Source organism: Rhineura floridana, chromosome 4 (genome assembly GCF_030035675.1).
Source record: "Rhineura floridana isolate rRhiFlo1 chromosome 4, rRhiFlo1.hap2, whole genome shotgun sequence".
Lineage (NCBI taxonomy): Eukaryota > Metazoa > Chordata > Lepidosauria > Squamata > Rhineuridae > Rhineura > Rhineura floridana.
The window spans coordinates 46,340,119-46,366,342 of record NC_084483.1 but is presented as its reverse complement, the minus strand read 5'-3'; the positions used below and the strand labels follow the sequence as shown (position 1 = coordinate 46,366,342).

Genomic DNA, 26,224 nt, shown 5'->3' with positions numbered 1-26,224 from the left:
AATTAAACAATAAAATAAAATGTCGACTTCCGATTTGTCGCAGATCAGTTATAGGTCTAGAATATATAACAATCCTATCTCTAAAATTATATTATAAAATCACTTTCCTCCAGTAGTTATCTTAATTAATCATCAAATCTCATAAACATTATTTTATTATTTCGACAAAAAGTCAAAGAGAGGTTTCAATTCCTTGAAAGATATATCTTTCAATTTTTCTCCAAATAAACATATCGCTTAATCCATCTAATTCAAATCTGTTAGGCCCAATAATTTCAATAGCCATTCTTCCATTATCTATATTAACTCCATCTTCCATCTTCAATAATCCTGTTAAGTCCAGTAATTTCAGTAGCCATTCTTCCGTTATCAATATCCCATAATAATCTTGTTGTCATAGCCATAGTCCAAGTAAACATATCAATTAATCCATCTCAATAATCCTGTTAAGTCCAGTAATTTCAGTAGCCATTCGTCCATTATCAGTATCCCATGATGATCTTGCTGTCGTAGCCATAGTCATATAACAAGAGTCTGATGGGAATTTCCCCCATCACAAATATGTCTTTGCCATCAATTCTGAATATGTTGTTGAAATATTGTTGTAAAGTCACATCTCTGCTCTGGGTGCATCTCTGCTCTGTCACATATTTGTAGTTAATTCCATAAATTTTTTCCATGTCAAGCCCCATCACATCATTCCAGTCAAGAATTCTGAATATGTTGCTGAAGTATTGCTGCAAAGTCATATCTCTGTTTTTCTTTTTTACAAAATGCACTGGCTCATCTCTTAAGAGTTTCTCCACTGTCACATATCTGTAGCCAACTCCATAGATTTTTTCTATGTCAAACTCCATCACATCATTCCAGTCCAGAAAATTATCCAAGACATTGATAACTTTACCACCAAAATCTTCATTAATTTCTTCAGAGACAACGTTGAATTCCAAACAGTCAACTTTATTTCTAACATCCATAAAATCCAAATCTTTTTCAAATTTCACATTTGTTCCAATCTCCAGGGCTTGTAGCTTCCCTATCCCATCAAACTCCTCTCTCACAGAATCCACTATTTCTTTAAGCTCCTGCGTCATTTTGTTAAGTTCAATTTTCATCTCCTGTCTACCCTGTCTCAGGGTTTGTTTCATTATCTCAATCTCACCCATTATTTTCTGAAACATAATTTCTTCCATGGTCTCATTCACTTTCCTGGTTGTCATTCTTAAAACCACAGAGACAAAAATTATTTCAGCCACAATTGGGTTAATATTTCAGGCTTGCTTGTATCAGTGTAGATAATACAGCCTGCCTTATCTCTATGTGTTCAGGAATACAAAACAAACTTAGTTCCCAACATCAAAACAATTAGTGGCGTCGTGAACAAGCAGATTCGTCAAAATGAAATAGACCAAAAAAAAAATCCCCCCCCTCCTCAAAATAGAAATCCCTCTTCCGTTGATATCTTTAGAATGCACCTCCACGACAGCTTTTTGCGATAAAAACAAAGATAAGCTTTTTCGATTTCTTTCCTCCTTAATTTCGTTAGTGAAAGAGAAAAGCCAAAACTCACCTAGAATTTCTTCACAGCTGATTCATTGACAAATCTCTTTTTTGCTGCACCAATTTAAGCCAAGTGGAAAAAGAAGATAGAAAGAAGGATGCTTATCTGCCTGTTAGAGTCCGTTTTTTCTTTAAAGAAAAGATAAACATGTCACTGTAATCAGCTAGAGCTTGATGAAAGTCCGTCCGGCATTGCAGTTTGAACTTTCTCTCATAAATAAATGAAATCCAGTCCTCCCCACAAAAACAGGCTTTGGGGTTGATCTCTACATTTCTCCCTGCCCGGGAGAAAATCTTTATCAGTCAAAAAGAGCGTTCTGACTAATTTTAAAGCTGAAAAAGCTTCTTCTGAGACGAGAGCTCGCTCAGAGGCAGCACAGGCAAAGCAACCCTTCCCGGAAGTCCCCCCTCTATATATTTCTGATTATTATTGAAACCGTATCACTCTCATGGAAATCAAAGGGGCTTACAATGCAATTTTATACATGTCTACTCAGAAGAAAGCCCCACTGAGTTCAATGAGACTTGGGCTTCAATCTTTTATAGCAGGGATGGGAGACCTGTGGCCTGCCAGATGTCATTGTACTACAACTCCCATCATCTCTGACTACTGGTCATGTTGGTTGGAGCTGATGGGAGCTGGAGCCCAACAAGATCTGGGGGGCCTTAGGTTTATACTCCTGCTTATGCACTTACCTGGGAGTATTCCTCACTGAACTCTATGGGATATCTGAGTAGACATGAACACAGTTGTGCTCTTACTCTAGCGAGGTGTATATAGGATTACAGCCTTAAAAGTATAATACTGTGTTTTATGTTTTAACTCAGGGACAGCCAATGTAGTGTCTTCCAGATGTTGTTGGACTATAAATACCATTAGCCCCAGCCAACAGTGTCAGTGATCAAGAAATATGGGATTTGGAGTCCAAAAACATCTGGAGGGCACCACATTGTCTACCCCTGTTCTAATTAAACATATTGCCCTGGCATTCCTGATCATTGTAGTAGCTTGGAATACAAAAAATCATGCTGTTCAGTCCTGTTTATGAACATAAGAACATAAGAAGAGCCTGCTGGATCAGGCCAGTGGCCCATCTAGTCCAGTGCCCAACCAGATGTCCATGGGAAGCCCACAAGCAGAACTTGAGCACAAGAGCACTTTCTCTCTTACTGAATACACTGGGGCTTACTCTCTCAGATGCATTATAATACAACTGTAGAGGCAGAGAAATATCTATTGGCTCTCATTATGTTTGAAACAAAATAGATTTGTTCATGCATCCAAGTTTGAAAGCATTGCCAGTGTTGTCAAAATCTTATATCAGTTGAGAAGAATGAGTGTCTCATTACATTAACATATGTTTACATCACACAATGGCAACAGCAGGCTGTGAAGTTGACTGCTTTTGTAATTAGCCAAAAATATTTAAATGGTCAATTTGAGTTTTTCCTTGAAGCAAAGATTTGCAACTCATGTCACTTGTTTATCTGATAGACCTTGAGGATTCAGATGAATCAATGCCAAATAAGCTATAGAAACCATTCATCTATAACAACAACCAAAAGTAATGTGCATAAAATAAAGATGTAGCCTTAGGTCTCTTTTCTGAGATATACTTATATGTGCAGGATGCTAAGATATCAAATCAAAGTAGGTCAAAAGATGCATTTGTAGCCTTAAACTAGGTATTATTAGAAGCTGTATATTTTCCTCTTCTATTTGCACATAAACCCCAAAGATTTTGTGGACAGACATCAAACCTTAGCAGGGTTGGGTGAACAGAAAGCTGGTTTATTTCCCCCCTCCTCAAAATGAATTGATCTTCCTTGAGCAGCCCAGTGGAACATTGAAACCCCTTGGAAGATGCCTGATAGGGACCAATTCCCCCTCTATGTAGTCTATGCAGCACCTCCAAGGGTGGGAGGAGAGTTTCATTTGAGGCCCAGGAGGGGATACAAGACTGTAGCTGTTCCAGAACTGTCTCCTTCTAGGATGGTTCTTCTCCCATACTTTGTTGGAAAACTGAAGACACTTGCAGAGAATTGAAAAATCAGTGTATCCTGGACTTCCGGGAAGGGTGACTTAGCCTGTGCCTGCTTTTGAGACGGGCTCCTGCCTCAAAAGAAGCTTATTCAGATATATCAGTCAGTTTTTTCTTTTTTTTTTGACTGATTAAACTTCTCCCGGGTAGGGAGAAACGAAGAGATTAACCTCAAAGCCTATTTTTGTTGGGACGACCAGATCTCATTAATTTATGGGACGAGGTCCAGCCGACGAAGGTGGGACGGATTTTTAACAGCAAGCTCTATCTGATAAAGCGAACGTTCACCTTATCTTCTAAGAGAGAACGCACTAACAGGCAAGCACCCTTCTTTCTATATTTTTCTTTTACTTGACTTAAATTGTTGCTGTTTAAAAGAGATTTGCCAGATTGATCAGTTTTTGACATCTCACTGGGGAGCCATAACTTCTCTCTGCTACGCACTAATTAATAGCTTATCTCTGTTTTTGTTGCAAAAAGCTGTCCTGGATTTGCATTCTAAAGATATACACAGAAGAGGGATTTCTATTCCAGATTTTTATTTTGAAAAATATTATACTGTTTTGAGACTACTCTCTTTTTGGTCTATTTTATTTTGACGAATCTGTTTCTTGACGATTGCCATTAATTGTTTCGATCCTGGGAACTGCATTTTGTTTACTTAACTATTGGAGAGATAAGGCTGTCTGCTCTGTTTATACTGTGATGTCACCAAGTTTGGAGTATTAACCCAATTGTTGCTGAAATAAGAAGTGGTTTTCCTATATTTTTCTTTTAAAATGGCAATTAAGAAAGTGGCTGAAAATCTGGAAATAACTATGTTTCAGAAAATAATGGATGAGATTGAGATAATGAAAATTGAATTGAGTAAAATGAAGCAGGAGATTAAAGATATAAGGGTCCCTGTGAGAGAGGTGACCCTGGAAGGGGTCCCTGTGAGAGAGGAGACCCCGGAGATTGGAACAGGGGTCCCTGTGAGAGAGGTGACCCTGGAGACTGGAATAGGGGTCCCTGTGAGAGAGGAGATCCCGGAGATTGGAACCAACGTGGAACAGGAACAAGATTTGGAGTCTATGGACTTTAGAAATAAAATCTATTGTTTGGAACTCAATGTTATCTCTGAAGAAATGAATGAAGATTCTAGAGATAAAGTTATCAATGGCATGGATAATCTTCTGGACTGGAATGATGTGATGGAGCCCAATATAGAGAAAATCTATGGAATTAACTGCAGCCATGTGACAATGGAAAAACTTTTAAGAGATGACCCAGTGTATTTTGAAAAAAAGAACAGAGATATGATTTTACAGCAGTATTTCAGCAACCTATTCAGAATGGATGGCAAGAAAATATTTGGGATAGAGGTAATCCCCATCAGACTCTTACTATATGACTATGGCTTTGACAGCAAGATTATTATGGAATACTGATAATGGAAGATTGGATATTGAAATTACTGGACTTAACAAGACTACTGAAGATGGAAGATGGAAAATGGAACTAATAGAGATAATAGAACAATGGCTACTGGACTTCCGGGAAGGGTGACTTAGCCTGTGCCTGCTTTTGAGACGGGCTCCTGCCTCAAAAGAAGCTTATTCAGATATATCAGTCAGTTTTTTCTTTTTTTTTTTGACTGATTAAACTTCTCCCGGGTAGGGAGAAACGAAGAGATTAACCTCAAAGCCTATTTTTGTTGGGACGACCAGATCTCATTAATTTATGGGACGAGGTCCAGCCGACGAAGGTGGGACGGATTTTTAACAGCAAGCTCTATCTGATAAAGCGAACGTTCACCTTATCTTCTAAGAGAGAACGCATTAACAGGCAAGCACCCTTCTTTCTATATTTTTCTTTTACTTGACTTAAATTGTTGCTGTTTAAAAGAGATTTGCCAGATTGATCAGTTTTTGACATCTCACTGGGGAGCCATAACTTCTCTCTGCTACGCACTAATTAATAGCTTATCTCTGTTTTTGTTGCAAAAAGCTGTCCTGGATTTGCATTCTAAAGATATACACAGAAGAGGGATTTCTATTCCAGATTTTTATTTTGAAAAATATTATACTGTTTTGAGACTACTCTCTTTTTGGTCTATTTTATTTTGACGAATCTGTTTCTTGACGATTGCCATTAATTGTTTCGATCCTGGGAACTGCATTTTGTTTACTTAACTATTGGAGAGATAAGGCTGTCTGCTCTGTTTATACTGTGATGTCACCAAGTTTGGAGTATTAACCCAATTGTTGCTGAAATAAGAAGTGGTTTTCCTATATTTTTCTTTTAAAATGGCAATTAAGAAAGTGGCTGAAAATCTGGAAATAACTATGTTTCAGAAAATAATGGATGAGATTGAGATAATGAAAATTGAATTGAGTAAAATGAAGCAGGAGATTAAAGATATAAGGGTCCCTGTGAGAGAGGTGACCCTGGAAGGGGTCCCTGTGAGAGAGGAGACCCCGGAGATTGGAACAGGGGTCCCTGTGAGAGAGGCGACCCTGGAGACTGGAATAGGGGTCCCTGTGAGAGAGGAGATCCCGGAGATTGGAACCAACGTGGAACAGGAACAAGATTTGGAGTCTATGGACTTTAGAAATAAAATCTATTGTTTGGAACTCAATGTTATCTCTGAAGAAATGAATGAAGATTCTAGAGATAAAGTTATCAATGGCATGGATAATCTTCTGGACTGGAATGATGTGATGGAGCCCAATATAGAGAAAATCTATGGAATTATCTGCAGCCATGTGACAATGGAAAAACTTTTAAGAGATGACCCAGTGTATTTTGAAAAAAAGAACAGAGATATGATTTTACAGCAGTATTTCAGCAACCTATTCAGAATGGATGGCAAGAAAATATTTGGGATAGAGGTAATCCCCATCAGACTCTTACTATATGACTATGGCTTTGACAGCAAGATTATTATGGAATACTGATAATGGAAGATTGGATATTGAAATTACTGGACTTAACAAGACTACTGAAGATGGAAGATGGAAAATGGAACTAATAGAGATAATAGAACAATGGCTACTGAAATTATTGAACCTAACAGATTCTGATGTGATGGATTAATTGAAATGTTTATTTTGACTATGGTTATGACAATAAGATTATCATAATTAGTAATGAGATGGATTAATCGATATGCTTATCTGGAAAAAAAAATTGATAGATATATTTCTTAAAGAATTGAAACCTCTCTTTGACTTTTTGTGGAAAGAATAAAGTAATGTTTATGAGATTTGATGATTAAGTAAGATAACTACTGGAGGAAAGTGATTTTATAATATGACTTAAGAGACAGGATTGTTATATATTATAGACTTATAACTGATTTGATCTTTGACAAATGGGAAGTCAATATTTTACTCTTTATTTTTTATTTTTTTTTTTTCTTTTTGTTTAACTATTTTTGATTTTGTTTTTTGTCTTTGAATGTTTTATGATTTTGTCTTGTATGTTTTATGAAAATCTGAATAAAAATTATTGAAAAAAAAAGAAAAATCAGTGTATCCTCCTTCCTAGGATCATGGGAGATGAACATTTCCCACTAGTGATGATGGTAAATGTTCATTTCCCAGGATCCCAGGTGGAACAAGACACTGCAGCATCAGTACCCTGCAAGTGTCTTCTTCATCTTTCAAAGACATATGAGGAAAGAAATGTTCAAGAAGGAGCCACTGCTTGAGCAACCAACATCATCTGCTTTCCTGTTCTGTACCCCTAGGTAAGCTGTTCTCACAGGATGGACCACAAGTAGAATTGTGGGGAGTTTTACATCTCTCCCTTTGTCATGGACAGATCACTGCTTGCTGAAGTTTAGACTTTCAGCGACCTTTTCCCTCCGCAAGGGTGGGGGACCTATTAAATTGGTCCGCCCCGGAGACTAATGAATCCTGAAGATTTTGAAAGGGCTCTGGGGGATTTTCCGGCTGATAGGACCGGCGCTCCTGTTGAAGCCCTGGTTAATCTGTGGAATGCGGAGATGGCCCGGGCTGTCGACACGATCGCTCCTGCGCGCCCTCTTCTTTGCAGAGGTCATTCAGCTCCTTGGTATACTCCAGAGTTGAGGGCGATGAAGCAAGACAGGAGGCGGCTTGAGCGGAGATGGAGACGAACTCCTGATGAATGCAACTATACGCTGGTTTGTGCTTTCACCAAGCGGTATATAGGAGCGGTGAGGGCGGCGAAAAAACAATATTTCGCCGCCACTATTAAGGCATCTCTCTCCCGCCCAGCGGAGCTTTTTAGAGTTGTCCGAGGGCTACTCCATCTAGGCCTTCAGGACACTGTAGATACTTCGGTGGCCCGCTGCAATGAGTTTGCTGAGCACTTCCAGCATAAGATCTTATGCATTCGTCGGGACCTAGACTCTCATTTTATAGCAGTTAACCCTAGTGAGGTGTCTGGTGCACAGTCTTATCATGTTTTGTTGGATGAGTTTCAGTCGGTTCAGTTCGAGGACGTGGACAAGGTGCTTGGACAGGTACGTGCAACCACTTCGGTACTAGATCCTTGCCCCTCTTGGCTAATAAAAACTGGCAAGGAGGGAACAGTTGGCTGGGCCAGGGAAGTGATAAATGCCTCCTTGCGAGAGGGAGTGGTCCCTGGCTGTCTGAAGGAGGCAGCAGTGAGACCACTCCTGAAAAAACCTTCCCTGGACCCAGAGGATTTCAGCAGCTACAGACCAGTGGCAAATGTTCCATATCTCGGCAAGATCTTGGAATGAGTGGTTGCTGACCAGCTCCAGGCGCTATTGGATGAAACTGATTATCTAGATCCATTTCAATCGGGTTTCAGGCCTGGTTTCGGCACTGAGACGGCCTTGGTCGCCCTGTTTGATGATCTATGTTGGGAGAGAGACAGAGGGAGTGTAACTCTGTTGATTCTCCTTGATCTCTCAGCGGCTTTTGATACCATCGACCATGGTATCCTTCTGGAGAGGCTTGCGGAGTTGGGAGTTGGAGGCACTGCGTGGCAGTGGTTCCGCTCCTACTTGGCAGGCTGTCTCCAGAAGATAGTGCTTGGAGAACATTGCTCGACACCGTGGGTACTCCAATGTGGGGTCCCGCAGGGTTCGGTTTTGTCTCCCATGCTTTTTAACATCTATATGAAGCCGTTGGGTACGGTCATCAGGAGTTTTGGAGTGCGTTGTCACCAGTACGCTGATGACACGCAGCTCTACTTCTCCTTTTCATCTTCCTCAGGTGAGGCGGTCAATGTGCTGAACCGTTGCCTGGACGCGACTATGGACTGGATGAGAACTAACACACTGAGACTCAATCCTGATAAGACTGAGATGCTGTTGGTGGATGGTTTTTCCAATCAGATGGTGGATACATATCCTGTCCTGGATGGGGTTACACTCCCCCTAAAGGAACAGGTTCGTAGTCTGGGAATCGTTCTAGACTCTTCCCTGTCACTTGAGGCTCATGTAGCCTCGGTGGCACGGAATGCGTTCTACCAACTTCGATTGGTAGCCCAGCTACGTCCCTACCTGAGTAAGGAGGATCTTACATCAGTAGTACATGGTCTGGTAACCTCACGTTTGGATTACTGTAATGCGCTCTACGTAGGGCTACCTCTGAAGACGGTTCGGAAGCTACAGCTGGTGCAAAATGCGGCGGCCAGACTGCTAACAAGAACGAAGCGGTCTGACCATATAACACCTGTTTTGGCCCGCTTGCACTGGCTTCCAATATGCTTCCGGGCCAAATTCAAAGTGTTGGTATTAACCTATAAAGCCTTATACGGCGCGGGACCTCAATATCTGTCGGAACGCCTCTCCCGCTATGAACCGGCTCGTACACTACGGTCTGCTACGAAGGCCCTCCTCCGGGTCCCGACTCATAGGGAGGCCCGGAGGGCAGTGACAAGATCTAGGGCCTTCTCAGTGGTGGCCCCCGAACTATGGAATAGTCTCCCCGAGGAGGTTCGCCTGGCGCCGACACTATCATCCTTTCGGCGCCAGGTTAAAACCTTTCTCTACTCCGAGGCATTTTAATTTTTTGTTAATGATTGTAATGTTTGTAATTTGATTTTAGCCTTTGCTGTTTTTAGATTGTGAAATTTGATTTTAGACTGATGTTTTTGTATTATATTGTATTTTATTGTATCTATGTTCACCGCCCAGAGAGCTATTGCTAGTCGGGCGGTATATAAGTTTTAAAAAATAAATAAAATAAAATTAATTGGGGCAAGCGCCCCAATCCTGTACACAGAAGCTGAATAGGGGTTTTCACCTATGTGACCATCCTACTTGATTTCTCATGACATCCCTGGATCTTATATTCTTCTCTATCCAAGAAAAGTTGCATAATGTAAGAGGAGCCATGTGCTGACTTTTCTCCACACCAGCATTAAACCAGTTTCCTGATGCTTGTATATGGGAGGAATCTCAGCATAAGCTCTTCCCTCATCATCATAGGTTTCTCATGTTACTCAATAACAATGGAAGGAGTGATAGTGCTGCAGCTGTCATATCTCCAAGGTAAAGTAAGATCCTAATCCATGGGATGCTATTAATATTTGTGATGATCAGTTTGGGGGCTGGTTGAAACAGCACATCTCAAGCTGCAGATAATTGTTTCAAATAGCAGCAAAAAGGTTTCCAAGGTTTTATCACTAAACTGTGGAAATAAGAGGTGACTTGTTGCAGACACAACTCTGGGAACCCTACACCCTAAGATCATCAAGCCATCTAGTGCTTTAAATGGGGAACAAACATAAGAAACAGCATGACAACACCAAAGCAAATTGGTTAAAAAACAGGAGCAGCAACAGCAGCAGCAATTTGTAATAGAAGCAGAAGGGAGTGTGCATGGATAGCTATGTAACTATGGTTTGTATCCAACACTGCAGATTCACTCATCCTGCAGACTTGCACTTGTGCAACAGAAGTTTCCCCTTTTTCTGTTGCCCCCATGCACATTTTTCTGCTCCAGAGGGTTGGGGTACAGAAATAGTTCACAATCTCTGGACCTTTGAATGGAGCATAATTCTCATTTATGCTATAATCCAAACTAGCATGTGAAATATGTATGTGTGTGTGTTTGGAAAACCCATATCCCTATGTGAATTTTATATTTATTTTCCAAATAAGGGCCCAAAACATATAATGTCACTATTCAGTGAGGCAGAAATATCCACAAAATTAAGATTCTGAATGTTTCTAGTGCACATTTTATCAATGAGAATCACATAAAAAACATATTGAGTCTGTCCCTCAGTACTCCATTTCTCTGAATGTCATTTATATAGTCCTTGCTTCCAAGATTTTACAGAAGATCATTGGTTGCCTGTCTAGCTCCTTTTATACCTGAAAAATGATATCCATACTAGTATTTCACTATGGTAAGAGAAACCTTCATACTTAAAAACAACAAAATGCTGCAGTAATTTGTTTTGAAAGCATGACAGGGTCTAGTTTTCACTATTCTTAGGAATAAAGTACCATTCTTTGTTTTACATTTTGTTGTTGTTTTTTAAAATGAAATATTTTCTGGAATGCATGACTAAGATAATGATTTGTTTTCATAAGTTCAAGTAAAGACTCCAGAAAAAAAAAAGGCTATTGCACTTGTCAGGAGAATAATGACTGTGGCTATTAGGCTGAATTGCAATACATGAGCAGGCACATTATTCAAAAGCTCTCCAAATCTGGAGAAAGATATTTAGTGAATGAAATTGATGGAAAAGGGAGAGAGTTCATTTTAAAGTCAGTCTAACCACTGCTGATTTAGTACTGACAAGTTCTTTGAAACGGTCTCATAGTTTAAAATATAATAATGACTTTGACTTGGACATTTCAATGCCTTTTTTGTCTCTATTGTGGTTTTAGCATTTTACCATTTAAAATTAAAGAATGATTTTCTTTTGGTGTTGTTCCTCTCTCCTTTTTTTGTCTTTTTTGCTTTGCTCCTGTCATTTTACCTGGGAGATTGTCTCCCCATGGGTTCAAATCTAATAATGCAATTCAAATTTCATGGTGCAATGAGAGCCAGACTGCTGCTCAGGTCTTTGCCATTACATATAGCTGCTCATATTTTATATTTTAATAGCAGTGACATCAATCTAACACTAAGACTGCAATCCTATTACACTGAATTCATTGCAGCTGACTTCTCAATAGACCAGTATAAGATTGCAGCCTAAATCTCAGCACTATTGTTTCCTATGAAATATGCATATATTGTGATGATTCCTTCTTCCTGCTTTGCTGGTGGTGCCATCAGGCTCCGGCAGCAGCAGGGCTTTGCAGCTGTGCCAAGGAAGTCCTGACACAACTTAAATTCCCCTAGTGTGGCCATACATGCAGCGCTGCACTGGGGCAGGGCAGGGTGCTGCTATTTAAGCACAGCTCCACCCCTCCTGGGCCTCTTGCCATTCTTGAACAGTGTCCACCCTCCCTCAGGGCAGCACAAATTTCTACTGGTTGCTATGTGGAGCCAGATAGGAATTTTTAGCTGGTTAGCCTTTGATTGCTGAGAAATTTGCTGTAACATCTGAATAGGGAAAGGCCATGCAAGCCCTGGACCACTGCCTAGACTAGGTGGTGGGCTGCATGAGGGCCAATAAACTGAGTCTGAATCCTAGCAAGACAGAAGCGTTGTTGGTTGATGGTTCCCGAATTTGGATAATTGGTCAATTGCCTGCTTTGGATGGGGTTGTACTCCCTCTGAAAGAACAGGCTTGTAGTCTGGGGGTGCTCCTGGATCCATATTTGTCGCTAGAGGCCCAGGTGACCTCAGTGGCTAGGAGTGCTTTTTACCAGCTTCGGCTGGTGAGAGAGCTGCGGCCATTTCTGGAGTGGGATAGCCTGACCACTGTTGTCCATGCACTGGTAACCTCCAGGTTGGATTACTGTAATGTGCTGTATGTGGGGCTGCCCTTGAGATTGGTCCGGAAGTTGCAGCTGGTGCAAAATGCAGTGGTGTGCCTGCTCACTGGGGCAGGGTATCACCAACATGTCACATCATTGCTGAAAGAATTGCTCTGGCTGCCCATTAACTACCAGGCTAAGTTCAAGGTTCTAGTTTTGGTGTACAAAGCCCTATACAGCTTGGGACAAGGACACCTGAAAGATCATCTTACCCTTTATATACTGTCAATCACTACGCTCTACAGGTGAGGGCCTCCTGCAGATACCATCTTATCAGGAAGTCCGTTCTGCACAACATAGGAAGTGGACCTTTAGTGTGGCAGCACCTACCCTGGGGAACTCCCTATCCTTGAATATTAGACAGGTGCCATCTCAGTTATCTTTTCAGCGCCTACTGAAGACCTTCCTCTTTCAACAAGCCTTTTAAGTAGAGACCGTATCCCAGTCTGTGTCTGTGATGGAATTGCTTTTTAATATGTTTTTAAAGCTTTTCAAAAAACATGTTCTTAAAGATGTTTTGTTTTAATATATTTTAATGTCTATTTTTATGATGCTTTAGAGTGTTTTCTGTGTGTTTCTTGCGACCTGGGCTCCTACTGAGAGGAAGGGAGGGATATAAATTTAATAAATAATAATAATAATACCAGAGTAAACTCCCTGGTAGACTGTGGGAATGCTGTGGACATAATATATCTCGACTTCAGCAAAGCTTTTGACAAAGTGTCCCATGATATTCTGATTAGCAAGCTAGTTAAATGTGGGCTGGATGGAACAACTATCAGGTGGATCCACAGTTGGCTACAGAATCACACTCAAAGAGTGCTTATCAATGGTTCCTTCTCAAACTGGGGAGAGGTAATGAGTGGAGTACTGCAGGGCTCGGTCCTGGGCCCAGTGCTCTTCAACATATTCATTAATGACTTAGATGAGGAGGTGCAGGGAATGCTTATCAAATTTGTAGATGATACAAAATTGGGATGGATAGCTAATACCTTGGAAGACAGAAACAAAATTCAACGTGGTCTTGATAGGCTGGAGCATTGGGCTGAAAACAACAGAATGAAATTCAATAGAGATAAGTTCAAAGTTCTACACCTGGAAAAAGAAACCAAATGTACAGTTGTAAGATGGGGGATACTTGGCTCAGCAATACTATATGAAAGAAGGATCTTGGAATTGTCGTTGATCACAAGCTGAATATGAGCCAACAGTGTGATGTGGCTGGAAAAAGAGAAATGCTATATTAGGCTGCATTAACAGAAGTATAGTATTAGTTCCCCTCTATCTGGCACCTATTAGGCCTCATCTTGAGTACTGCATCCAGTTCTGGACACCACACTTTAAAAAGGATGCAGACGAAATGGAATGGGTTCAGAGGAAGGCAACGAGGATGATCAGGGAACTGGAAACAAAGCCTTATGAGGAGAGAATGAAAGAATTGGGCATGTTTAGCCTGGAGAAGAGAAGACTGAGGGGAGATATGATAACACTCTTCAAGTGCTCGAAAGGTTGCCACACAGAAGAGGGACAGGATCCCTCCTCAATCATCCCAGAGTGCAGGACACAGAATAATGGGCTCAAGTTGCAGGAAGCCAGATTTTGGCTGAATATCAGGAAAAAACAGAGCTTAGAAGATTACTTTAAAAAAGTAATAAATTACAGTTACAGTTACATGGCCCAAAAAGTAGTAATTACCATTACAATTACAATTGCTCTGAAAGTAACTGATTACTTTTTCTCAAAAGTAATCACTACAGTTACATTTCAGTTACTTTTTTGAAAAAACACCTACAAGGTGCTGGCCTTTGCTGCTGCACATCTAAGTAGCCTAAAACAAGATTAAAAATAAATGCACACATACAGAGGTTGTAGAATGATTCTTTTTATCCATGATAGCAATGGTGGTCTCTCCGCTGGTAAGGGAGGTGGGGAGGGAAGCAGAAGCTGCTACTCAGATCTTTGCATGTCAAATCAAGTGCAACCCCCCCCGACTCAGCCAGCAAGCATAATCTCTCTCATTTAACCACCTCCCAGACTCTGCCCTGGCCCCAACTAAGGGACACTCACCCAAGCAAACATTTTCCTCTGAGATGCAAAAAAGTTAAAATACTGCAAATGCAGCACAGTAACAAGAGAGGGTGGTGGGGGCCACTTTGTGTGCCAAATGCAGGCTCACACATGCTGTCATCTTTCACTTCCACAGTTCTTTATCTCCATTCTGCTGCTACCTCCTTCTCCTCCTTTATCCATGTTCTTGACCTCTGGCTTCTTTTCCCCTCCATTCCATTTTTTAAACAATTGTTTTCTCCACTCCATCCCGTCTCACTCTCCACCTCCTCCCTTGTCGCCTCCTACCCAACCACAGACCATGATGATAATGAAAGTTAAAGAGGAAAGCACAAAAGCAGGACTACAGGTGAACGTCAAGAAGACTAAAATAATGACAACAGAAGATTTATGTATCTTTAAAGTTGACAATGAGGACATTGAACTTGTCAAGGATTATCAATACCTTGGCACAGTCATTAACCAAAATGGAGACAATAGTCAAGAAATCAGAAGAAGGCTAGGATTGGGGAGGACAGCTATGAGAGAACTGGAAAAGATCCTCAAATGCAAAGATGTATCACTGAACACCAAAGTAAGGATCATTCAGACCATGGTATTCCCAATCTCTATGTATGGATGTGAAAGTTGGACAGTGAAAAAAGCAGATAAGAGAAAAATCAACTCATTTGAAATGTGGTGTTGGAGGAGAGCTTTGTGCATACCATGGACTGCAAAAAAGCAAATAATTGGGTGTCAGAACAAATTAAACCAGAACTGTCACTAGAAGCTAAAATGATGAAACTAAGGTTATCATAGTTTGGACACATAATGAGAAGACATGATTTGAGTGAGTGGGGGATAGGGGTGTTAGGATGAATGAGGGAGTGACCAAGTAGGGGGCGAGTGAGAGGGGGCAAGAGAGTGGGGGATGGGGGTCTTAGGATGAGTGAGGGAGTGAGCGAGTGGGGGTGAGCGAGTGGGGGCAAGAGAATGGGGGGTGGGTTTGGTAGGGCCAGTGAACGGGCAGGCAGGTGGGCGGGTGGTGGGGTGAGGGTGAGTGAGCAGAGATCCACCATGCAGAGTGAGTCTGGACATCACCCTTGAAAGCTGGAAAGGTCTGGTAACCCTAATTCACTCTCTCACACATATATCATCATCACTCACCTCCACAAATCTTCATCTGCATTCTGCTGCTCCCTCCTCCGCCTTCATCCTTGCCATCAGGCTTTCTCCCTCCACTCCTTTCCTCTCCACCATGGTCCATTTTTGCAGAAATTTCTTTTTCTCTCCACTCCATGACCGTCTGGCTCTCCACCTCCTCCCTCGTGGCCTCGTAACACAGAGCATGAGGGAAGAGCAACCTCTGTGCAGAAGTCCAGTGTGAAGCACATGTCTTTTGTCCACCAATCACAGGAGCAGAAGACTTCCCTTGCTTTCCCCCCAAGTAACATCCAAAAGTAACGCTGGAAACGTTACAGTTGCTGCTGAAAAGTAATAAAATTACCACTCGTTCTGTTAGAAGCAAAATGTAACGAAGTTACCCACCTGTTACTCAAAAAAGTAATAAATTACAAGTAACTCGTTATTTGTAATGAGTTACTTCCAAGCTCTGGGAAAAACATCCTAACTGTTAAAATGGTACGACAATGGAACCAATTACCTAGGGAGGTGGTGGGCTCTCCATTGCTGTAGGCATTCAAGAGGCACCTGGACAGGCACCTGTCAGGTATGTTTTAATTTGGATTCCTGCATTGAGCAGGGGGTTGGACTCAATGGCCTTATAAGTCCAACTCTATGATTCTAAATGTGGCCCTTGTTTCACTCACACTTCACCTGGTCATGGCTCTTCATTGCCTAACTGCAGCTGCAAATCAAAATCCACCTTTTGTCTGAAGGCCTTTGTACTACTCCTTAGTCCCTCAATTTTAGTAACGGGGAAACTAGGCCTAAATATGTATAACTGAACTGAACACATATTTGTCATAATTAACCTCTTGTTTCTCCGCATCTCTGCCTCTAGTTTCCATGTCAAGTTATAGATTGCAAGCTGATCAAGGCAGAGAACTGTATTTTTTGTGTTTCTTTGTAAACTGCACGTTGATGGGACTACATAAATAAAAACAAAGAAATAATAGGATAATGATTATAATAATTGTGTAGGATGTGTTAAACTATTCACAAAAATCAGTTCAACACATACCCATTTCTTTATTTCCTTCATAAGTCATTTAATACCTTAAAGCCCCAATTCAGTCCCTCAAGGTGGCTTACAAAGAAGTTAAAACATGGTATAAAAACAACTATTGGGCAAAACCCAGGAGCACATGATGTCACTTCCAAGTCATTCCAGGAAGTGTGGCTGATGGGAACCTATGGCTATTTTTTTTTAAAGTAAGTGAAGAATGGAAAATCTCTTGGCCACGTCATGAGTAACCAGCAACCTGCTCCCAAACATTCTGAAAAGTTTTTTGTTTTTTTGTTTTAGCCCCAGCCACCTCTAATCACTGTTTTAAAAAAATTAAACTACTAAAGGATTGATGCTAGAAGGTAGAATGAATGGGAGGGAGAGAGGGAGAACACCATATGCAGTCAACATTGACCAAACAAAAACTCCCAATTAATTGGGTTACAAATTATTATGAAAATGGAGCATTTAAGATTGAATGCAGCAGCACAGTCTACCTTCTATCTGAATATGCTGAAGAGCAAACTGTTCATCTCTGTTCCTGAAATGTTAACTTTCATAGTATAATACTAAAGCAGCCTTTCTAATTGCCAGTTATTGATAAAGAGGTGCAGAAATAATTGCTCTTCATTTCACAACATTGTCTCATTGTGTGAAAGGTCATTGAGAAGTCTTTTTTTAAGGTCCCCCCACCTTCCTGAAAGGGTGGGGCCTATTCAGGTATTGTCCGCCTGTAAACTGCAGTTCTGCTGCTTAAATGTGCTGATGACTGATGCCTTGAACGAACACCTGTCACTCTAATTCTTTATAAGTCTTCTAGACTATAATTCATTATAATCAACTTTGAGCTCTTTGGCAGAGTATTAGGGATCGCCTACTGCTTCATAAATTATTGTACTTAGGGGCACAGAAGAACATAAGCCTTTGAAACAATTTTGGGCAGAGAGAAATCCTATTTGATCTCCCGCTCTAATTGCAAGTTCTTACATTTCTCAAACTGTAATAATTTATAAGATTTATGTCTATCATATTTTTACTCTTTGCTATGTTATTCTCTAGTGCTCATACTGTCTGATATTTTAAAGGAATATTATAAAGGGCTGTCACAGCACTTATTAGTACTGCTTGTAATACTCAAAAAAGATGTGTAGCATTGCCATTGTTTTCCATAGGCATGCCTGCACAGCTTGTTTATCAATGGCAAGTGTCAAGCTAGTGTGACACACATCTGATTATTATTTTATTTTTAAAATGTTTACATCCTGTCTTTCAGTCCCACAAAGTGAGGGCCAAGGTGGCCAACATACCAAATTAAAAATCTAATTTAAATAAGCGTAAATTTAAAATCATTTCCCCTTATCTTCCAAAATGAAGAGCAACATAAGCAGCAAAACCAGAAACAACCCATATGCACCTCTAGGATCAAAATTTTAAAAAGAGAGGGGAAATGCAAGACATAGGCCTATTGGAACACAGCAGTTTTCAGAAAATGCCAAAAGGAGAGGGAGACAAAACTAGGGATAGAGTTCCACATCAAGCTGATGTATTCAAGAATGGCTTGCCCCATGTACTCACCAATTGAACTATCTTGGTGGTATAGGGCACAGAGCAGGGCTTCCATTGAAGACTTAAGTGGGCAAGTCAAATGAAACATTCTGGAGACATGGCTTCCTTTTTGTAATCACATGGGTTTTAAAAAGGAGCCAGACTCAAGAGGCCAGAACGTTAGAATTAGTTTGTAAGTTTTAGTAATCTTTCAACCTCTATTTGGTAATTTCCCTCACATGAGGGAAAGCAGGAGGAAGCTGGCAAGCTCTCCACCGTGGTGTCCTCCATGAGTGATTGCAAATCATGGTGGAAGCCTCCATGAGTCTAGAATGCTCCTTTCTTCAGGAGAATGCCCTTCTGCCATTGGAGGGCTGTAAATACAGGGTCTGGTGTGCCAGAGGGGATGGAGATTGCCAGCAGACTCATTTTCTCCTGCATGTGAGTGAAATGAATATCTGAACAGGGCCACAGTAGGGATGTTGATACCGCTTGAAAAAAAAAGGGGGGGAAGCTATCATTAGTTGCATAAGCAGTTCATATTGCTTAATTCTCATTTTGTCACCAGCAATTACATTTAGGTCTATATCTAGAATAGCCATTCTGAAAATAAAAGCGTTCCTTCTGTTCATGGAAGGGGTTATGACCAGAGTAGGTTCACAGAACTGAAGAAAGGGGGGTTAGGCAGTTTCCCCTTATTTCCACTTGTGACTTCTTGTGCCACCTGCCATGCTGTTCTGGATGGCCAGCCAACCCTCCCCATTTCAGGAGATGTATAGGACTGTATAGCAGAGGGGAATCAGGGGAAATAGCTTCTTCTACTTCTGTGAGCAGGATCTTTCCACCATGAGAACTCCACTCATCAGATCTCTGGATCCAATCCATCAACTGTAATAAAAATGGAATATAGCAGTTACCTCTTTGTTTTTGAAAATTAACATTTTGTAAAATAAAAAGTTTTTTAACGTTTCCTCATCCCAAACTGTTTAGGCATATGTCATCTAATATCTACCATAGTACGGCTATGTGAAAAGTTTAGCTTGGAGTTACAATTTAGTTCACTCCACTTGGCTGAAAGGGAAATATATTTTTACTGCTTCCACTTCTTCCAGCACGAATTGGCATTTGATAGTGTTTGCTTGCACTTTGAAGATGGTTTTGCACAGTCAGGGCTATTGCTCATGTACCTTCTTTATTCAAAAGGATGGTGACCTACTTGCTGTTGTACATGGTGCCAGACTATTTCGCAGTCTTCCCCACTTTGTGAAACAGGCTTAAACGAACAATGCTTCATGTTCTTTCCCCAGATTAAAAAAGAAAAAGTTAAAAAGTTCAGAAACCTGCTGCTATATTTGGAACACAACTGCTACTAGAAGCATGTCACATTTTGCTTTTGGAAATAGAAATCACAGATAATTGTTGCATCCCTAACTTTGTGCCCTTTTGCTGTTCCAAAAAGCAAAGGATCAAATGAAGGAGAGAGCCTGTTGCTATAGTGATCAAAGGAAGGTCCAGGCAAAAGACATGGGATATGAGATGCACAATGCTCAACACATGCAGTCCAGCAGAATTTAAGACCTGATGTGAAAGAAAGGCGAATATAATTTTAAAGCAGAGATGTGTTGCCTTTTTGATTAGTTTTTTTTTTTAAATGAAGATTTTTATCCCATGTCCTTTCCTAGTATTTAATTTATTCTTAAAATAATGATCACATTCCTCTCACATCACTATTTCAAATTTATACCCCAGCTTGCAGCCTGACCAGGACTCCCAAACAACTGTGCATGTCACTGTATAGCCAAAGTGCTGGAAGAGTAATTCTTAAGAAGACATTCCCTTTGCAAGTGAAAAGCAGCCACTTCTGGAGCAGCAGGCAATACACTTTATTTATTTAGATTTTTGTACAGCAAGAAGAAGCTCAGCTTGCCAAAGCTCTTCTGGCCATGCAGCTATTTCAAGCTCACAAGCACCTTTCAGTGTCAGGGATTGGAAATCCAACTGACAATCATACTTTCCTTTCATACTATTTTGTCATTTTAACACTGTGTCAGTGTTTCTCAGGACTTCTGTCTTGCGTATTGGGCAATGTGCAGTAAAAAGGTTCTCAGCTAATTGAATCAGTACAGTATGTTATATCATGAAAATAATCTTCTATGATTGTTTAATGTGTGTGCATGTGTTGCCATTTTCTTACCATATTTTTTCCTGTTTATAAACAGTCTGTATTCTTCCTAGCCAATTCTACACACTGACCTAAAACTGAACTGTGTCCATATTGTTTAATCCTTTCCCTAGGGTGGGTGCTAGTGTTCAGTTCAGCTGTGAAGATAATTATGTGCTCCAAGGTACGAAAAGCATCACTTGTCAAAAGGTGACAGATACGCTGGCTGCTTGGAGTGACCATAGGCCAACATGCCGTGGTGAGTACTGTTCATTGGAGGGAATAGCATAGGACAAGCAACTCTTCTTATTATTGAAGTATGGCATAAATTGAATGGATGTTCTTATCTAATCTTCTTCGTCTGGATTCTTCATTATTTGGAACATTCTTTGAGCCTATGCACACATTTGGCAAAGTGTGTAAACTTGAACAGTGGGGAGTACAGGACTGTGCACCCACCAGCTGCCTTCCTGCATTCACTGTAATATTTCAGTGAAGCCAATGCACATCCTTGATATGCATAATCTTTGCAGACCTACATATTTTGAGGGATAATGATCATGCATGCGGATGCACCATGTCAATGTTCACCCAAAGAGGGAGCACAGTAGTGTGCTAGTGTGCCTTTGTGTATTGAGTATACACGCTGTGCTGAACATATCTGCAGGACTTTTGTGTTATTTGCTACCTATTTTTTTTAGTACATCTTTATTCTGATACACTTTTACATTGTGCTATAGCAGCCGTCCACAACCTGGTGCCTGTGTTTTAAGTTGCAGATCCCATCAGCCTTAGTAAACATGGCCAATGGCCAGAGATGATAGAAATTGCAGTCTAAAGCACCTAGATTTTTTTTAAAAAAATGTTACAATACAGATGTATTTTGTTTTGTGACAAAACATTACTGAAGCTCCTTCAGAAGAAGGAAAAGGAATGGAGAAAGAAAATATGAATTTGGCAAGCTCCTATGGTTTCTTGTGTCCAAGCCTCATGAATGTACTAATAATGCACTGAGATTGTGTCACAAAGTGTTTGGGTTCAACTATTTGTATGGGAAAATATCTCACAAGTCATCTCAATGTAATGAGGAAGTGTAGGATGGCATGCTCAATTCTCCTGTCCCATGCTCCTGTTTCACATCCCTGCATCCCATCCAGGTGGGCCTTTTGCTGTGCTTTCCCTAGCCCTGCCTAGGTAGAATATTATAGTACATAAGTCTGGGAAGCTTTGTTTATGTAACACAGATGAGGTAAGAGAGGCCCTTAATTTGCAAAAATAGACAGTGGATGCCATTGCTTGTTAGTGAAGATGTTTTCTGTCAGTGCTAAAGCCTGGGAACTTGGTCTTCAAGGCTGGTGCAATGAATCATGCTGCTAGAAAGCCCACGGACACTGACCAACAGGACTGATAAACAAAGGCAGAAGTGTGAGACCCAAATTAAAAAAAAACATCCCCACAGGTATAGCTATTTAAAGTCACAGATGCAAACCTGCATCCAGGTCCAGGGGCTCTTTTAGGTATAAATAAGTCCCCATAACTCCTGTTAAAGATCCTCCATGGCGCAGAGTGGTAAGCGGCGGTAATGCAGCCGAAAGCTCTGCTCACAGCAGGAGTTCGATTCCAACAGAAGGAGGAAGTCGAATCTCCAGTAAAAGGAGTCGAGGTCCACTCAGTCTTCCATCCATTGTGGTCGGTAAAATGAGTACCTGGCATATGCTGGGGGGTAAAGAAAGGTCGGGGAAGGAACTGGCAATCCCACCCCATATAAACGGTCTGCCTAGTAAACGTCGCAAGACGTCACCCTAAGAGCTGGAAACGACTCGCACTACAAGTGTGGGGACACCTTTACCTTTTTTTTTTAACTCCTGTTAAGTAAGCCTCAGCACAGACTGAGGAGGAGGTGATGTGTACCTGTTGGCCATCAGCTGGGATCTCTCCATTGTTGTTACCCAGGGCTTCCAACAACAGAAAGGAGACAGAAGATAACTATGCTCAAGAGCTGCTTTTATCTGTTTATTGCCTCGCCTGCTGTGAAACCACCAACTGCTCTCAATTAAAGCACTGTAAATTTTATTTTTTTCCACTGGTCTGATCATTGTCTTTGAAATAAATCCTCGAACTTTCTTGCCTCTGGCAAAACACTATTTTAGAAATAATTTTTAGGACACACACTCTGAAAAGCGATCTTGCCATATGGCAAGACTTCCACAAGATGAGTCAACTTTTTGACTTCAACATTTATTTTATATTTCCTGTAAAAGCATTTCTAAATGGCTTAATATTTTAAATTCTGTGTTTTACAAAAATACAACATAACAGTATCATAGAAACAGAGATACAACATAAAAACAGTAAAGCAGTATTATAAAAAAGATAAAAAGAAAAATCAGTAATAATAGGGACTGGTCTTATGTGTTGGGGAAAGCTGGGACAAAAAGATATGTCTTTACAAGGCATCTGAAGGAACTGGTAAATAATAATTCTTGTATAACAGAGGGAAGGGCATTCCAGAGTGCAGGGACAATGGCAGCAAATGCCTGTTTTTGGGAAACCACTCTGTGGTATACTGTAGGGTGTGGCACTATGAATACCATTGCCCCAGATGATCTAAACAAGGTGTGTAGAACCTTATGATACCCAGCAAGCATAGCCAGTGGCCAGGGATGATGGAGGTGTCGTTCAACAACATCTGGTTAGCCAAAGGCTTTCCACACCTGATCTAAGTGATCTTACTTGTCTATATTGGTGAGGCATACTTTCAGGTAACCTAGTCCTGAGTTATTCACAGCTTTATATATTAGTAACAAGATCTTGAGCATAGCCAGCTAGCTGATTGTTGGCCAGTGCATAAGAACATAAGAACATTAAGAAGAACCTGCTAGATCAGGCCAGTGGTCATCTAGTCCAGCATCATAGAATCATAGCATAGTAGAGTTGGAAGGGGCCTGTGAGGCCAGCGAGTCCAATCCCTTGCTCAAGGCAGGAATCCAAGTTAAAACATTCCCGACAGGTGACTGTCCAGCTGCCTCTTGAATGCCTCCAGTGTTGGAGAGTCCATCACCTCCTGAAGTAATTGGTTCCATTGTCATACCACTCTTAACAGTTGGGAAGTTTTTCCCAATGTTCAGCCAAAATCTGGCTTCCTGTAACTTGAGCCCATTGTTCTGTTTCCTGTACTCTGGAATGGTTGAGAAGAGATCCTGACCCTCCTCTGTGTGACAACCTTTGAAGAGTGCAATCATATCTCCTCTCAGTCTTCTCTTCTCAAGGCTAAACATGCCCGTTTCTTTCATTCTCTCCTCATAAGGCTTTGTTTCCAGTCTCCTGATCATCCTCATTGCCCTCCTCTGAATCTGTTCCACTTTGTATGCATGCTTCTTAAACTATGGTGTCTGTGGATAATAGGCACAGAGGTTTTCTGGGCCTCCACTGACAAAGTTGGATCTAAGAGCACCCTGAAACTATGTACCTGTACCTTTAGAGGGAGTGCAACCCTGTCTGGAACTGGTATCCCCCCAACTCTTGGGAACTGTTCACCCACAGAATCTCCATCTTACCAGGATTCCGTTTCAATTAGTTGGTCCTCATCCAGCCCACCACTGCATCCAGGTACATGCATTCACCTTAAAAGGAGACTGGATTCTGTACTGTTGTGCTTTAAAGACAGTGGGTGGTATTCATTGCTAGTCCTACTAAGAGTAAACCCATTGATGTTAATAGATATGGCTAACTTAGGCTCATTAATTTCACTGGATTTACACTGAGTAGGACTTAGCTGAATACAACTCAGCATTTGCACTGTAGGCTGATGTTAGTTCAGTACTATCTGTCACAGCATTTTTTTTTGTCTTGCACTATTTCTCTTTCTCCTACTCTATAAACGTGTCTCGTCATTAACTATTTCAATTTGATAGACTCACAAAACCCCTTTTCTTATGACAATTCCCTTCACATTGTCTTCCACCACCACCCTACCTGGTCAAAGTGTTATACTTTGTGCTGACCTTTTTTCCATTTATTATTCCCCATACAGTGGGATGCACCATACAATTCTTAGAGGTAAAATCAAGGTAGCTTTTGCTTATCTAATTATTGTGTTTCTTTTCTAAGACAATATTCATATTTGCAGCCTTTGCAATATGCCAAAATTAAACAATAAATCCATTCTGACTTTCTTTTAGGATAGGCTTGGGAAAAAATCTTTCTACCAAGTAAATCACAGATAAGTACTATTTTACAACTTCGATCTTTACTGAAGGATCACTAACACTTTACGTAATTAGCTCACAATCTAGTTCATTCTCTTGGTCTTATAAAGAAACAAATTGGAAGGAAGAATATTGATTCTTGGCATGAGTTATGCTTTTGATTCTTCCATTTGTGCCAACCCATTCTAGAGAAGTTAGCCAAAAGTTACATCAGCTCATTACTTTCAGAAATTGAAGCAATATTACTATCTTGCCGTCACCTGAACGGGTGCCATGACTTTGTGTAATCAGAGACATGATGTTATTTCTAACTGAGTATACTTCACAAAGGGCACAAAAATCTATTTTAATGGTTTGCAGGATGAATAGCTGCCAGTTATAAAACTCAGGTGAATGAATGAAAACATGGATAATTTGCCATTTGTTTTAAATTGTCCAATTCACAAATGTGTAAGAAGCATAGGTATAATCCACTAACTGTGTATAACAGTGATATGGGTAACAAGTAGTTGCCCCCACACCAAGAAGGAGACACAGAGAGAAGGCACTGGATTAAATGTTATATTTATTAAAATGTAACAGTATTGAAATAAGGTTTGACAATCTACAACTAATCAATTAGAACTTGCAGGCAGGTGAGTAATTCAACTACTTCTGGAAGGGAAGACTCCCCCCAGTCCCCTGGGCATGTCATCCAGTTTGTAGCTTTGACCCACCAGGCAAGGCTGTGGAATAACTTTCCCTCCTTGCTGGGTGAGCCTTGGGTGTGGATCCTCCATGTGCACCCTGGCCCCACTGTACTTGCGTTCACCCTGATGTGCATGACAGTCCTCCAAGTAGCAACCCCCAGTTCCCCCCAAACCAAAGGCCTGTTGGATCCCTGAAGGGTGCCCCTTACCCAATAATGCCTCAGTATACCTAATTGCCACCCCCAAGTTCCTCACTTGCCCGAACCCAATGCCACCAGAGGCAGGCAGCTCATGCTTGTCCACCTCTTCCCAGAAGACCAAAGAGGGCAGACAAACCCCTTTGCAGGCCCCCTAAAAATATATCACAACCCTGGTCTGATAAATGGAACCCTTCATCTCTGTAGAGATGTGGAAGATTAAAATGGATCTGATGGTGAGGGATATATGCCCCCCCATCTCCAGCACAACTTGCTCCACTCTTCTGTTCACCCCATGCCGAGCTACATCTATTTTGTTGGGATGAACAGTCCCCCTCCAGACGTGCCTCTGCAACAATGCGGACCAAGCCACCAACATTTCTGTCTGATCTATGAAAGATCACGATGGATCCAATGAAAAAGATCCAATCCAGGCCACTGTACCAAATCATTTCCCCCTAAATCAATAACCAGAATGTTAGCTGGGGGGGCACATGCTGCAACTCTGCAGATCGTGGGTAAGAGCTCCCCCCAACACATGCCACACCTGGCCTACCACTGCAGGACAGCTGTGGCAGACAGGTGAAGCTGGGTGCTGAAGTCTGTGGAAGAAGCACACCGGAGAGCCCAGAACAGAACAGAGTGGCCACACAATAGCACATGTGCAGGACCAGACATCAGGGCTTCACCTAAGAAACAAA

At 41.1% G+C, this 26,224-nt stretch overlaps 2 protein-coding genes across 8 annotated transcripts in view; one reads left to right on the top strand and one right to left on the bottom strand.

The window, feature by feature from the left end:
* Positions 1-26,224, top strand: part of CSMD1 (CUB and Sushi multiple domains 1) — a 1,745,606-nt gene that overhangs the window by 1,158,468 nt on the left and 560,914 nt on the right. The window contains exon 9 of the mRNA XM_061622907.1: positions 20,564-20,688. Within this exon, the coding sequence (XP_061478891.1) occupies positions 20,564-20,688 (125 nt within the window). The remainder of the gene's footprint in view (positions 1-20,563; positions 20,689-26,224) is intronic.
* The window catches only part of LOC133383035 (uncharacterized), a 117,633-nt gene that overhangs the window by 13,712 nt on the left and 77,697 nt on the right, over positions 1-26,224 (bottom strand). For 4 of the 7 annotated variants that reach the window (XM_061622901.1, XM_061622902.1, XM_061622904.1 and 1 more), the window contains one exon: positions 25,223-26,212. In XM_061622901.1, the coding sequence (XP_061478885.1) occupies positions 26,201-26,212 (12 nt within the window). In that variant the 3' untranslated portion in view covers positions 25,223-26,200. Of the gene's footprint in view, positions 1-15,702; positions 19,157-25,222; positions 26,213-26,224 lie in introns of those variants that run through there. The other 3 variants (XR_009762154.1, XR_009762153.1, XR_009762155.1) reach the window with 1 other exon arrangement.